The sequence below is a fragment of the Neodiprion lecontei genome, chromosome 2 (genome assembly GCF_021901455.1).
Source record: "Neodiprion lecontei isolate iyNeoLeco1 chromosome 2, iyNeoLeco1.1, whole genome shotgun sequence".
Taxonomy (NCBI): Eukaryota; Metazoa; Arthropoda; class Insecta; order Hymenoptera; family Diprionidae; genus Neodiprion; species Neodiprion lecontei.
Window position 1 is genome coordinate 33,081,933 of NC_060261.1, and position 15,208 is coordinate 33,097,140.

Here is a 15,208-nt window from a genome sequence, read left to right on the forward strand (position 1 = left end):
ATTCTTATAATATTTCATGGCAATTGTAATCATATTTCATCTGAAATATTACAAACTTGTCACGTTTACAATAAATTATTTCAATTCGTTTTTCGTGCAAGCACATATTCAGTAGCTATGAATAATCTTGTACAATTTATTATATTACCAATTAGTTAATTAATATTCTTATAATATTTCATGGCAATTGTAATCATATTTCATCTGAAATATTACAAACTTGTCACGTTTACAATGAATTATTTCAATTCATCTTTCGTGCAAGCACATATTCAGTAGCTATGAATAATCTTGTACAATTCATTATATTATCAATTAGTTAATTAATATTCTTATAATATTTCATGGCAATTGTAATCATATTTCATCTGAAATATTACAAACTTGTCACGTTTACAATAAATTATTTCAATTCGTTTTTCGTGCAAGCACATATTCAGTAGTTATGAATAATCTTGTACAATTTATTATATTATCAATTAGTTAATTAATATTCTTATAATATTTCATGGCAATTGTAATCATATTTCATCTGAAATATTACAAACTTGTCACGTTTACAATAAATTATTTCAATTCATCTTTCGTGCAAGCACATATTCAGTAGCTATGAATAATCTTGTACAATTCATTATATTATCAATTAGTTAATTAATATTCTTATAATATTTAATGGCAATTGTCATTATATTTCATCTGAAATATTACAAACTTGTCACGTTTACAATAAATTATTTCAATTCGTTTTTCGTGCAAGCACATATTCAGTAGCTATGAATAATCTTGTACAATTTATTATATTATCAATTAGTTAATTAATATTCTTATAATATTTCATGGCAATTGTAATCATATTTCATCTGAAATATTACAAACTTGTCACGTTTACAATAAATTATTTCAATTCATCTTTCGTGCAAGCACATATTCAGTAGCTATGAATAATCTTGTACAATTCATTATATTATCAATTAGTTAATTAATATTCTTATAATATTTCATGGCAATTGTAATTATATTTCATCTGAAGTATTACAAACTTGTCACGTTTACAATAAATTATTTCAATTCATCTTTCGTGCAAGCACATATTCAGTAGCTATGAATAATCTTATACAATTTATTATATTTTTAATTAATTAATTAATTACATTCATCCGTACACAATATTTTTGATGTGTTCCTATACTTAAAATATTCATTACTATTACAGGTATAACCCGAGGTGGCCGGAGGTGGACGAGGAGGAGGACGAGCTGGACGAGGAGGAGGACGAGGTGGACGAGGAAGAGGCGGGGTGGGTCGTGGGAGAGGACCTCTCCTCTCCTCAGAGGAGGGGAGGGGAAGGGGGAGGGGCAGGGAAGGGGGAGAGGTGGGCGGGTAGGGGGAAGGGAAGGGAAGGGCTGGGGAGGGGGAAGGGGAGGGGGAGGGGGAGGGGGAGGGGGGAGGGGGAGGGGGAGGGGGAGGGGGGAGGGGGAGGGGGAGGGGGAGGGGGAGGGCGGGAGGGGGGGAGGGGGAGGGGGGAGGGGGGGCGGGAGGGAGGGAGAGGGGGCGGGAGGGCGGGAGGGGGGGGGCGGGAGGGGGGGGCGGGAGGGAGGGGGGTGTTTTGCTCTATTTACTCTAACGGGCTTGCATTGACATCCGTCCGCCACTCCCTCCCTCCCGCCCCCCCCCCCCCCCCCTCCCCCCCCCCCCCCCCCCTCCCGCCCCCCCCCCCCTCCCCGCCCTCTCCCGCCCCCCTCCCGCCCCTCCCCCCCCTCCGCCCTCCCCCTCCCCTCCTCCCCTCCTCCCCCCCTCCTCCCCCCCCCTCCCCCTCCCCCCTGCCCCTCCCCCCCTCCCCCTCCCCCCTCCCCCTCCCCTTCCCCCTCCCCAGCCCTTCCCTTCCCTTCCCCCTACCCGCCCACCTCTCCCCCTTCCCTGCCCCTCCCCCTTCCCCTCCCCTCCTCTGAGGAGAGGAGAGGTCCTCTCCCACGACCCACCCCGCCTCTTCCTCGTCCACCTCGTCCTCCTCCTCGTCCAGCTCGTCCTCCTCCTCGTCCACCTCCGGCCACCTCGGGTTATACCTGTAATAGTAATGAATATTTTAAGTATAGGAACACATCAAAAATATTGTGTAAGGATGAATGTAATTAATTAATTAATTAAAAATATAATAAATTGTATAAGATTATTCATAGCTACTGAATATGTGCTTGCACGAAAGATGAATTGAAATAATTTATTGTAAACGTGACAAGTTTGTAATACTTCAGATGAAATATAATTACAATTGCCATTAAATATTATAAGAATATTAATTAACTAATTGATAATATAATGAATTGTACAAGATTATTCATAGCTACTGAATATGTGCTTGCACGAAAGATGAATTGAAATAATTTATTGTAAACGTGACAAGTTTGTAATATTTCAGATGAAATATGATTACAATTGCCATGAAATATTATAAGAATATTAATTAACTAATTGATAATATAATAAATTGTACAAGATTATTCATAACTACTGAATATGTGCTTGCACGAAAAACGAATTGAAATAATTTATTGTAAACGTGACAAGTTTGTAATATTTCAGATGAAACATGATTACAATTGCCATGAAATATTATAAGAATATTAATTAACTAATTGATAATATAATGAATTGTACAAGATTATTCATAGCTACTGAATATGTGCTTGCACGAAAGATGAATTGAAATAATTCATTGTAAACGTGACAAGTTTGTAATATTTCAGATGAAATATGATTACAATTGCCATGAAATATTATAAGAATATTAATTAACTAATTGATAATATAATAAATTGTACAAGATTATTCATAGCTACTGAATATGTGCTTGCACGAAAAACGAATTGAAATAATTTATTGTAAACGTGACAAGTTTGTAATATTTCAGATGAAATATAATGACAATTGCCATGAAATATTATAAGAATATTAATTAACTAATTGATAATATAATGAATTGTACAAGATTGTTCATAGCTACTGAATATGTGCTTGCACGAAAAATGAATTGAAATAATTTATTGTAAACGTGACAAGTTTGTAATACTTCAGATGAAATATAATTACAATTGCCATCAAATATTATAAAAGTGTTTTACTCACCCAGCACAAATCCTCGTCCTCCTCGTCCTCCTCCTCGTCCACCTCCTACCACCTTCAACCACCTCAGGTTATACCTTGAATAGTAAAAAATATTTTCAGTTTAAGAACACATCGAAAATATTGTGTAAGGATTAATATAATTGAGAAATTGATTAATTAATTAATTAATAACATGATAAATTGTATAAGCTTATTCATAGCTACTGAATATGTGCTTGCGCGAAAAATGAATTGAAATAATTTAATGTAAACATGACCAGTTTGAAATATTTTAGATAAAATATAATTACAATTGCCGTGAAATATTATAAAAGTGTTTTACTCACCGAGCACAAATCCTCGTCCGCTTTCCTGAATCACCTCGATTACCCGCAACCGCCCCTAACCACCCCCAACGACCACCGCCAACCACCTCGAGTTATACCTCGAATACTAATAAATATTTTCAGCATGAGAACAAATCAAAAATAATGTGTAAGGTTTAATATAATTTTCTTATCGACATATTTTACCAAAAAGATTATGAGAAGATTATAAAGTTATAGAAATTTTATTAGCGCACTGACAGCTACTGAATTTGGGCTTGCGCGAAAAACGAATTGAAATAATTTATTGTAAACATGAACGAGGAACCACGGAGCGCTTATCCTGGAAGTCGAGTTTCACCGCGTAGCGGACCCGCGCAGAAGCTACACAGTGCTTGGTCAAAAGTCACGAGGTCACGAACCTGTACAGCCGAAACTACGCAAAATTACTCCCGGAGGTCAAAAGTCATCAGGTCAAGTACCTGGACAGCCAAAACTACGGAGCGCTTGTTCTGGAAGTCGAGTTCCTGCAGGTAGTGGACCTTGAGCGCAAAAACTACGGAGCGCGTGTCCTGAAAGTCGTGTTTCACCAGGTAGCGGACCTGGAGTAAAGAAATTACGGAGCGCTTGTCCTGGAAGTCGAGTTTCACCGCGTAGCGGACCCGAGGCGCGGGATCCGGGAGGTTGAGAACCCGGTACTCGAAATACGTAGCGGACCCGAAGCGCGGGATCCGGGAGGTTGAGAACCCGGTACTCGAAATTTGCGGAGCGCGACTCTCATACGTCCGCTCTACTGCGCGGTTGTTTCCCGACTGAGGAATTCGGCTAGCTGATTTTGAATTGGTGACGTCACTTTCTGAACATCCGACATCCGAACTTTGGTTCCGACCTTTAATACCATGTATGATGATGTATGATGTATGATGTACGATGTATGATGTATGGTGTACGATGTATGATGATATGATATGATGTATAATGCTTTTAGTTTTCACGTTTCATACAAGAAATACGCACTTCATCTCTCCTGCCGATTCCAGACTCAAGCGGCCATGCCCTTCGATGGTCAGCCGTTGACTGAAGATATATTCTTCAGTGAACGGCTCGGCTGATAACGCTGCCGTTCTGCGACAGTTGGATGATGAAAAATTTCGCTCGTATCTTTCAAATGTGTGTTAAAATACACTCGAAGTGTTAAGAAGCGTCGTTCTTTCTCTCCCTGTCGCCTTTCTAGGTCTTTAAATCACTGCGCAGCGTTAAATACTGTCTCATATACGAAGCATCCGTTTCATCTCGTTCAAAATTAGCGCATCCGTGATGCATTACAGTTACTCTGAATTTTTTTCCATCCGAATACTTTTCGAAAAACAATTCTGCTCCTCCACCCAACGCAGATACTTCACTTGCGACCAGCTAAAACAACGTTTCGATTCTATGCCTATGAAAAATCAAGATCGAGAGAGCAAATGAAAAGTAGTTGGAATAATTATGAATACTAATGTCATGGAATACATCGAGCGCGCGTCGAATAGAATCTCATTTCGAAATGAATAATTCTTCTCTTTTCATATCATAGCTAATCTAGTAATATAGGTAAATAGGATGGTTGGAGGTGTTCGGAAATGGTAGGACATTTCAAAAGTTAAAGTCGACGATGATCCGGTGCATCAATTTTGTCGTTACAGATTTTCTTTTCCCATGAGGCCTAGAGTATTCAACAACGATAATGCAGTCCTTAAAATTCATCATTCATCTCTGTCTGGAAAGCTAACTCGCAAGGCGCGGTATTCTATTCTATTTGCATTATTAGAAAAATACCCGTACTCTACATCCACTGTTTCTAATCTTTTCCTACATTTGGTTTAATCCCCATGCTTCCACAGCACGATTAGTCGGAAATGTTTTTGATTATCCATAATAAAATAAAAGAAGTAACAAAGCTTAAATTTATTGTTGAAGCTCTAATGAATACATCAAACTGCGGTCGAATCAATTCATTTATTATTTGCACATGACCTCTGTATATTTGATAAATTATTCCTAAATACATTGAAACATATGTATTTATAATGAAATATCATGCAATGGGCTGTGTAAACTATAAACTATAATTTCTATCGAATAGCTGCTTTTATGTCAACAAGGTTTTGAGACTCAGTTCAGTTCGTCCTCCTCCTCGTCCACCTCCGACCACCTCCAACAATCGCCAACCCCCTCGAACAACCACCGATAACCATCTCGGGTTGTACCTGGAATAGCAATAAATATTTTCAGTATAAGAACACATCAAAAATATTATGTGAGGATTAACATTTGAAAAGTGCTGGAATAAATTTTTTCTGGCACTATTCGGACGCAATTTTGCGAGACAAATCGATTAAGCGCAGTCCCGATTCGCTGCGAGCAGCGGATAAAAATTTACAGCCAAAAAACCAGAACCTTAGGTTTCAACATTTTTCAGCAGGTGCATTTTCCTTCGTTACTTCTTTCCTGTTGATCCCACGCTCTTTGCGCTGCGTTTTCTGAACTCCTGGGGATCCAATTCGTTAGGAAAGGTTAGGTGATACAAGTCGAATCTGAGACCACAAATTTTTGGCTTCAAAATTGAAGAAAAAGTAAGGCTAACCCCTTTGCATTTTTGGCGAAAATTTTCCCGATTTCGAAAACTGCTGGAATAAATTCTTTCTGGCACTATTCCGACGTAGTTTTGCGAGAGAAATCGATTAAGCGCAGTCCCGATACGCTGCGAGCAGCGGATCAAAAGTTACAGTCAAAAAACCAGAACCTGTATTTTCGACATTTTTCAGCAGGTGCTTTTTCCTTCGTAACTTCTTGCCTATTGATCACACGCTCTTTTCGCTGCGTTTTCTGAGTTCCTGGGGGTCCAATTAGTCAGGAAAGGGTCATTTGAAAAAAAACCTAACCTACCCTACCCTCACCCTACCCTACACCCTACCGTACCCTAGCCTACCTTACCCCACCCCACCCTACTGTACCCTACCCTACGCTTCCTACCTACCCACGTTTCGCTTACTTTTGATCCTACTCCTACTCCTGATCCTACTCCCAATTCTACTCCTACTTCTACTGCTACTGCATTAAATATTATGAAAATTTTATACTCACAGTGCTCAAGTTCTCGTCCTCGTCGTCCACCTCGATCACCCGCAATCACCTCCGACCACCTCCAACGACCACTGCTGACCACCTCGGGTCATACCTCGAATACCAATAAATATTTCAAGTATTAGAACTCATCAAAAATATTGTGTAAGGATTAATATAATTTTTCTCATTGTCACATTTCACCAAGAAGTTCATGAGAAAATTATAAAAAATTATTGGACTTTTATTAGCGCATTGATAGCTACTGAATTTGGGCTTGCGCGAAAAATGAATGGAAATAATTTGTTGTATGCGTGACAAGTTTGAAAAATTAAAAATAAAATATAACATCAATTGCCATTAAATATTTTAAAAATGTTATACTCACAGCGCACAAATCCTCGTCCTCCTCGTCCACCTCGATCCCCCGCAACCACTCCTAAAAACCTCCGACCACCTCCAACCACCTCGGGTTATACCTCGAATACCAATAAATATTTCCAGTATTTAAAACACATCAAAAATATCGTGTATAGATCAATATAATTTTTCATTTACACATTTCACCGAGAACATTTTTTATTAGCAAAGTCGAGTTTCACCAGGTAGCGGACCTGGAGCGCAGAAACTACGGAGCGCTTGCTCTGGAAGTCGAGTTTCATCAGGTAGCGGACCTGGAGCGTAGAAATCACGGAGCGCTTGTCCTGGAAGTCGAGTTGCACCAGGAAGCGGACCCAGAGCGCATAATCCAGGAGGTAGAGAATCCGGTACTCGAAATCTACGGAGCGCGATTCTCATACGTCCGCTCTACTGCGCGTTCGTTTCCAGACTGAGAAATTTGGCTAGCCGAGTTTAGATCGATGACGTCAAAGGAAAAAAAATTGGGTGACGTCAGTTTCTGAATATCCGAACATCCGAAACATCCAGTCTTTGGTTTCGAACTTTAATACTATGTATGATGTATGATGTATGATGATGTATGATGTACGATGTATGATGTACGATGTATAAGGTATGATGATATGATATGATGTATAATGATTTTAGTTTTTACATTTCAGACAACAAATTCGCACTATATCTTTCCTGCCCATTCCAGATTCAAGCGGCCAGGCCCTTCGATGGTCAGCCGTTGACTAAAGAGATGTTTTCTAGTCAACCGGTCAGCTAATAACGCTGCCGTTCTGCGACAGTTGGATGATAAAAATGTTTGCTTCCACCTTTCAAATGTGAGTTAAAATACACTGAACATTTCAAGAAGCTTCGTTCTATCTCTCTACCAAAAAAAAAATCGCCCACAATCACCTTCTTAGGTCTTTAAATCAGGACACTGAGTTAAATACTGTCTCATATACGGAGCATCCATTTCATCTAGATCAAAATTATCGCATCCGTGATGTATCACAGTCATTCTGAATTTTTTTCCATACGAACACTTTTCGAAAAACAATTCTGCTTCTGTACCCAACGTAGAGTCTACACTTGCGACTAGCTGAAACAGCGTTTCGATTCTATGCCTACGACAAATCAAGATCGAGAGAGCAAATGAAATGTTGTTAGAATAATTATGAATATCAATGTTATAGAATACATGGAGGAACAGGGGGTCGAAGAGGACGGAAGTGGTCTGCGGCGGTTGGTGGCGGTAGGGGGTGTTAGGGGGTGGTCGGAGGTATTCGGAAATGGTAGAAGGCGGTGGGAGGTATTGGGAGGTGTATGGTGGTCTTGAAAGTGATCGGAGGTGGTCGAAGACGACGAGGAGGACGAAGGTACTCGGCGGCGGGAGGAGGTGGTTGACGAAGGTTGGCGGTGCTCGGTGGTTGTTAGGGTGGTTGGCGTTGGACGCGGTTACGCGTCTTCTCATGGGGATGATCGAGCTGATCGACATTTTTAAGTCGCAGTCAAGTAGTCTTACGCACTCACTTTGTAGAGACTCAATCTCAAGCTTCCATACCGACACTACTTTGGTTACTACGGCTACGAATGTCGGTGCGAGCTCGTTAGGTAGATTCGATAGAGCAGAACCCTCCTACGCTTCCAGGCCCACCTGGGCCCACTTGCCCACCGAAAACTGGTCACAGAAATTTACCCAGGGGTATCCGTCTTTATATTGTTCAGTCAACGCCACGTATTTCACAAACAATTTTTATCTTTAAATCTCCCGCGCATAAAGTTGGTTGTGGCCCTGTAAAATGGCTGCCGCACGCTCAGAATATAAGTCTATGGCTCAAAATCACTCACACAGCGCATGCGCTTAATCACTCGCAAACTATCGATGGCTCTGGTAGGATTTTCAAAGTTGTGACATAACCTTTTTTGAGAGTCGAGTGTGACCGGAGCAATAATGGTGAGAATCATTAATTAGTACTAAGAAAATATTGTAGAAAGTATGACCTGCTAGCACTTTGCCTAACCTGATGTCTTGAACATATAAACCCTCTGGAGAAAAATCGTTCAATACCAGGACCGCCTAACCTGAAACTTGAAGTACAGGAATAAAATTGTAGCTCCTCGATTGTTATCTGCTGGACATCGTTTGTGTTCTCAAAAGATCAAAAAAGTTCAAATCAGTTTAACTAACGTAACATAGATCGAATTTATTTGGATTTTTCAATTGCAGCATGGTCGAGTGAAAGTCCGCACTACTGCGGAGCAGGAGGAATTGAAGAAAATAGAAAGGGCCAAGAAGGTTGTTCAATACAGAGCTGGGATTGACTTGATATTTAAAAAGGTTTAATCATATTTTTCACACTTGCTTACATTCAAGTGAACACACCTTTTCCTGAAGCTTTGGGTTTGTTTTCAAGCATCCAGAGAGTATTTAATCTGTAATCGTGAAGAGTTGAGAATTCAAATTTACATCAGTCTTCTCGTATTGTAATTTTTTTCACTGGTCGTCTCAGCTTGCATTTGTTTCCAATGATTTTTAAAGCGGCAAGGAAGAATAGCAGCCCACTCGATAGTGAATGCGTTTTACTACTCGCATCCTATAAATATTTCTTACAATACTCATCCAAAATTTACTTATATTAGAGAAAAGAAGGGATATGGGATGATGAAATATTCCTTATGAGTGAGCAAATGGTTCTGAAAAATCCTGACATCTATACTCTGTGGAATGTACGCAGAGAAGCTTTTGGTGGAATAAAATGGTAAATTCTATTTCCAATTTGAAAGACTACCAACGTCTTTATAGAAATAGTTATAAATAAATGAATAATAATAATAGTATATTGCATCATGATTAATCTTTCAGGAGTCAAGAAGATTACGTAGAACAATTGAAGAAGGAATTAATATTAACTGAGCACTGCTTACGGGCTAATCCAAAGTCTTATAGCGTATGGCATCAGAGATGTTGGGTGAACGATCATTTACCCGAACCAGACTGGGCAACGGAACTATCACTGTGTGCGAAGTGCTTGAATTTGGATGAGAGGAATTGTGGGTCTATGATACAGTCATAAAAATTAGTGGATTATTATTTAAAAAATATTTTCCATTTAATTATTTATTTGTTTCTGTTCCAGTTCACTGCTGGGACTACAGGCAGTACGTTGTAAAAAAGGCTGGCATACCAGAGGATGAGGAGTTCAAGTTTTCGACAACGAAAATAGAAACTAATTTCTCCAATTACTCGTCGTGGCACTATCGTAGTCTAATATTGCCAAAAATGTTTCCGGATGAAAACGGAGAGCTACCTATTAGGGAGGATAAACACATTGAAGGTGAATATTTCAGCACCTTGATAATTTCCAATGTACTCAAATACACTTAACGAACATAGCATATATTTTATGTTTCCAGAACTTGATCTTGTAATGAACGCCACCTTCACTGATCCAAATGATACCAGTGCCTGGTTTTATCAAAGATGGCTTCTGAATACCAGGTCAACATCAAATAAAACTGTATGGGGAATAAGAATGAATGAAGCCAGAATAGTCATTGCTTTTAATAAGGAAGTGTCATTGAACAAGAGTAACACCCAACTCAAAGTAGACGAAAATTTGATCGACACAGAGTTCAGATCTTGTAATGCTAAAAACTACACTTCTGTGTGGATTGCAACTTTCCCTGAAAATGGGGTAAACTTGAAGAGGAATAGTGTCGTTGAGGTGTTGCACGACGGAGTTGATTACCAGCTTAACTGGTCCTTGGATGATCAGGCTTGGGCTTATAAAAGTGAATTGCCATGCAATCAGGAGCACAACGTCAAACACTTGAGTACACAGTTGGAGAATTACAAACAACTTGCAGAAATAGAACCAGATAATAAATGGGCATTGCTGACAGGTATAATTCTCATGAAGAACATTGATGCTGTTAAATATCATGCCACTATTTTGAACGACTTGGATACCTTAATTCGGATTGATAAAAAGCGATCTCAATACTACAAAGATTTGCGTGAGTTTCACTTTTACTGAATTACAGTAATTCAATGCAGATTATTTCTACTCCAAAGGTATCAAAACTTATGTTACCATTTCAGGAAGCAAATACGTAATAGAATTTATGATACGTCATATTTTCGCGGACAAAGGGATCGAATGTGAAATTTCTCAGATCGTTCTACCGTGTATGAATCTTACAACACTTTGGATGGAGCGGTACATGAGCTTTATGGAGCAAATAAATCTAGCTGGTAATCAATTGGGTGATTCGCTACAGAAACTTTGCGCTTTGCAGTCATGTGTGAAGCTGTCTTTGTCAAGTAACGGTATAAAATCACTGCAGCGATTCCCAACGTTGGAATCGCTCAGGTTTTTGTCATTGCGGGACAATAAGTTGTCTAGTCTAGATGAGATACTGGATTTAGTTAAACGAAATAACTTGACTGAGCTCGATATACGTGACAATCCTGTTTCTAATGCAACTGACATTCTCACACAGTTGACCATGATTTCACCTGAACTCAAAGTGTTTTTAACTAGTCAACCAGGCTCAAACATTGATTCTTCATCATGAGTTTGATTCTTCTGATACATTTTGTAAATACTGAGTCTAATGAACTATGAAGACGTAGAAGCAACAAACGAAATTTTGCATATGCAATGAAATTTTGTACTTGATATTAATCGTGTTTGCAAATTCTTCAATCATGCTTATTGCTACGTATTTGATTCTGTTGTACGCACAGACATTCGTCCCGTACAGTGCTGTAAATACTGTATGAATGATGGATGGTATAATTAGGTATGTGTTCGGAAGCACACAACACCAGTTTCGAATAAATATTCACATTCCTAGATAATGTTAATCATTATTTCCACCTCATCTTATGTCATCACTACAGTTAAATTAATTCAGGTAATTTTTGTGTAAAATTCACCATTTTCCATTGTATCATAAATCAATATTTTGGGAACCAATATTTGCAGTCCCAAAAAACCAATAGACTCAAAACGCGAAGAAATAGTATATTACCGAAAAAGGGTGATCCCGAACAAAATCGTGAAAGTTTGATTTTTTATAAAGCAGTTCGTTTCGCAATCTTTGAATTATACTTACGGATTTCCGGAAGTCAAAATATAGGTACATATAGAGGAAAGTTACCTTAGAATGATTATAGTGCGACTAGAAATGATTTCTTTGCATTCAACCGCACATTTGTATATTATTTCGCAATATTTACTCTTTGGGATTATGGATTGGAAAGGTACAAAAAACAAACACGAGTAGGCATATGTTAGTGCTTTACAAGTTGTATTCAAACAGCTCTGTATTTTCACCGAGTTAAGTGTAACAAATCACCGTTAAAGAAAAGCGATAGGTCTTTCATCGAAAAATTACGTATTTCCTGATCTTAGCTAACCGTAATTGTTTAGTTGCTTATTATTCCATCGATCCAGTCAATGTAGGCAGATGCACGGACGAATACAGACGGTGCGCCGACAGTTCCGCATGGCGAAAGTCCCCAGGATACAATACCGACGAGTTCCCATGATCCGGAGATCAATTGAGCCAATGGGCCACCGGAGTCACCCTGATCAATGCGAATCATTTACATAGTAAGAAATCAACGAAACCCTGCGGCCACGCACATCAAACGTTGCGGATGATCGAATCGATTACTTACGGAGCAGGCGGAGATCCTCGAGTTGTCGAGGGGTCCAGTGCAGACGTTGTCAATGGCGGTTGGCACCAGAGGAGGGTTGGCTACGAATCTGGACAAGGCGTCGTAGCACACTTGGGTGTCGACGATGGGGATGGTGGCCGTCTGCAAAACGCTCGGCATCGACGGAAGTATGGTCTGGGAAACGGATCCCCATCCAGAGAGGACCGCGTCTCCGGCGTGCAGGGTTCCTGCAGCTGGCAGACGGATCGTGGCTACATTGGCGTTCAGGGTGAAGGGGCTAGCGAGCTTGATTAAAGCGATGTCGTGAGGTGCTACACCGCTGAAATTCAAAAATAGCATGCGTAAGGTCAATCATCAACCCCAGATCTATCCGTCATGGAAAGTACCCGAAGTGTATGTGGTATCACACCGATTTTCTTCATACCATGGTGTGTCGTAGCGTATGAAAAAAAATTAGACACTTTGTTTTACGTCCCAGTTCAGTCATTCAAGAGGTAAAAACTCTTTTTGAATGTAAAACTGATTTTTGTAAGTAAACTTTGGCGGTCGTATTCAACTCTTGAACAGCCGAATTTTCCCGTAATAAAATACTTGTCTAACGATTCTTCATTTGCTACGACACATCACAGAATAAAGGAATTTCGAAAAGAAGGAAATCGGTGAGGTACCTACACTTTGAGTAGGTTCCCTGTAAGATTTATCCTTACCCAGTGTAAGACGGGTGAATGAAGGTCTGGCCGACAGCACTGGACTGCTGAGTGCTTTCGACGACGTTGATGAGGTGCTTTCCGGCATAGACGGTGGTGCTACCGAAGCTTGGGAGCTCGGTGAAGCAGTGAGCAGCGGTGACTACCCACTCCTCGCTGATGAGGGATCCACCGCAGCTGTGGCTGGCGGAAATGATGATGCTCCATCCCCACCAGAGAGACACTTGATAGGGGTAGGCACCCTGGACGGCATCCTGACCGTTTACGATGCGGCTGTTGCCGTAGAGGTGGTGGAGATCGGGATAAGCACCCTGGACGTTGTGCTCGGGGAAGGCCCGCGCCCAAGTAGGGTTGGCCTCACCAACTGCAATTCGTTGACAAAATTCACTTCAGAAATCCACTTTGTTATAATACGTTCAGAGTTAATTATCAGACGCAGACTTACCGGCAGCTACAGTCGCGAGGACAGCCAAACAAGCGATCGCGGCGAATTTCATCGTGCTTTGGACAAACTTCCCACGTTTCACCGTCGTTTTATATACCATTTCATACGGGCATGTGTAGAAGTGTCGGCAACCTATCACCAAAATCTCATTCGCAGATAGGGGGTTGATCAAATTAACAGAAATTCGTCATTATCTCTAAACTATAGATTCAAAGGTGATAGTCACACTTGATACAGATAAATCTCTTTGTGATTAAAATTTGTCAATGTTTCGTTTTGATATTTACCAAGCAACTTCCCGTTCGCTGATATAAGTATCGGACTGGTAGGAGCGCAATAAAGTAAAAGTAAAACGATTATTTCAGAGGTTTAGGAAGGTTTAAAATCTCAACAACTAGCATTTGTTCTTATTGACCTTTTCTATGAGTACCATTCTTTTACGAATATTTTGGCGCAAAGACAACTGAAAAATTCAGAAAATTGAACTCAGGGGCACTGAGAAAGCTGTGATGGCTGAAAATGGGAAAACGTTTGTAATCAATTGAAAGCAAATGAAATTTTTCTTATTGTTAAGTTGTTTGTCACATTTTTGCCGTCGAAAGTCATCCTTAGTTGTTAGAAAAATATTAATAATCAAGGAAGATATTAAGCATTGAACACAACTGCGCTTCCAACCTTCTAATGTAGTGCGTATTTTTTCATTTATTTTCGACGCTCCATACTTCCATTAGCTATTAATATTATTTTAAGGACATCACTGATTTTCATCGACAAACGTGTCACAAATAACTCGAAAATAAAAATTGCGTATATTTTCGCAATTGATTCTAAACGGCATTTGAATTTTACCCACAATTTTAGCCGTCAAACTCTTTCTAATCCCCTTAACGTATCATAACGTCACTTGAACTCTTTGTACGCAAATATGTCCAAATATGGTAAAATTCAGCATACAGTCACACGTGAATCGATTCTGTTACGTTTTCGTGCAACTTTGCGTTATAAGTAAAGAAATCCAGGCGTTGCTTGGGTTCCAAGGGATTTCTCATACTTCTAATGAATCTACACAATTATTTTTTTGCAATTGCTGATGCTAAAGGTCTTTTTCATTTTCGTGTAGATCATACGGGACGCAGAGATATCAACAGTGGTTTAACATCTCGGTAGTCAATCGCAAGTTATCGAATGATAACAGACGTCGATGATCGCGAGTGCGGATAATTTACGCTTACCAGACGTATTTTATAGACACAATCTGGTTTAAATGATCAGAAATCAAAATGGCAATTGGTAACAATATTGTTATCAAAAATTGATCCCTTAACAAATTGTGCTTATCAGGCTTATTAACGCAATGACTAAATTATCGCTTTCGGATAAAATAACTGTCTAATGGATAAGATAGACATGGTATGGAACACAAAAGAGGAGGTGCAACATA

The 15,208-nt window shown here is 39.7% G+C and overlaps 2 protein-coding genes and 1 long non-coding RNA gene across 4 annotated transcripts; 1 reads left to right on the plus strand and 2 right to left on the minus strand.

The window, feature by feature from the left end:
* Nucleotides 1–5,638: 5,638 nt before the first annotated feature.
* LOC124292843 lies at nucleotides 5,639–7,029 on the minus strand. The gene is made up of 3 exons (XR_006902778.1): nucleotides 6,922–7,029; nucleotides 6,555–6,648; nucleotides 5,639–5,677 (listed from the first exon to the last, which is right to left on the minus strand). It is a non-coding gene; the product is annotated as an uncharacterized LOC124292843 (long non-coding RNA).
* Nucleotides 7,030–8,794: 1,765 nt separating this feature from the next.
* Nucleotides 8,795–11,787, plus strand: LOC107222456 (geranylgeranyl transferase type-2 subunit alpha). 2 transcript variants are annotated; one of them, XM_015661835.2, is made up of 7 exons: nucleotides 8,795–8,880; nucleotides 9,154–9,264; nucleotides 9,567–9,685; nucleotides 9,790–9,977; nucleotides 10,064–10,261; nucleotides 10,341–10,943; nucleotides 11,029–11,787. In XM_015661835.2, the coding sequence occupies exons 1-7, from the start codon at nucleotides 8,878–8,880 to the stop codon at nucleotides 11,502–11,504; spliced, it is 1,698 nt and encodes a 565-aa protein (XP_015517321.2). In that variant the 5' UTR covers nucleotides 8,795–8,877; the 3' UTR covers nucleotides 11,505–11,787. The 2 variants fall into 2 exon arrangements, with proteins under 2 accessions (XP_015517321.2, XP_046587427.1); XM_046731471.1 differs by lacking the exon at nucleotides 9,154–9,264 and having other exon boundaries at nucleotides 8,813–8,880.
* A 438-nt stretch (nucleotides 11,788–12,225) lies between these two features.
* Nucleotides 12,226–13,899, minus strand: LOC107222460 (trypsin). The gene is made up of 4 exons (XM_015661839.2): nucleotides 13,768–13,899; nucleotides 13,323–13,686; nucleotides 12,616–12,934; nucleotides 12,226–12,522 (listed from the first exon to the last, which is right to left on the minus strand). The coding sequence occupies exons 1-4, from the start codon at nucleotides 13,865–13,867 to the stop codon at nucleotides 12,361–12,363; spliced, it is 945 nt and encodes a 314-aa protein (XP_015517325.1). The 5' UTR covers nucleotides 13,868–13,899; the 3' UTR covers nucleotides 12,226–12,360.
* Between the last annotated feature and the right edge of the window lie 1,309 nt (nucleotides 13,900–15,208).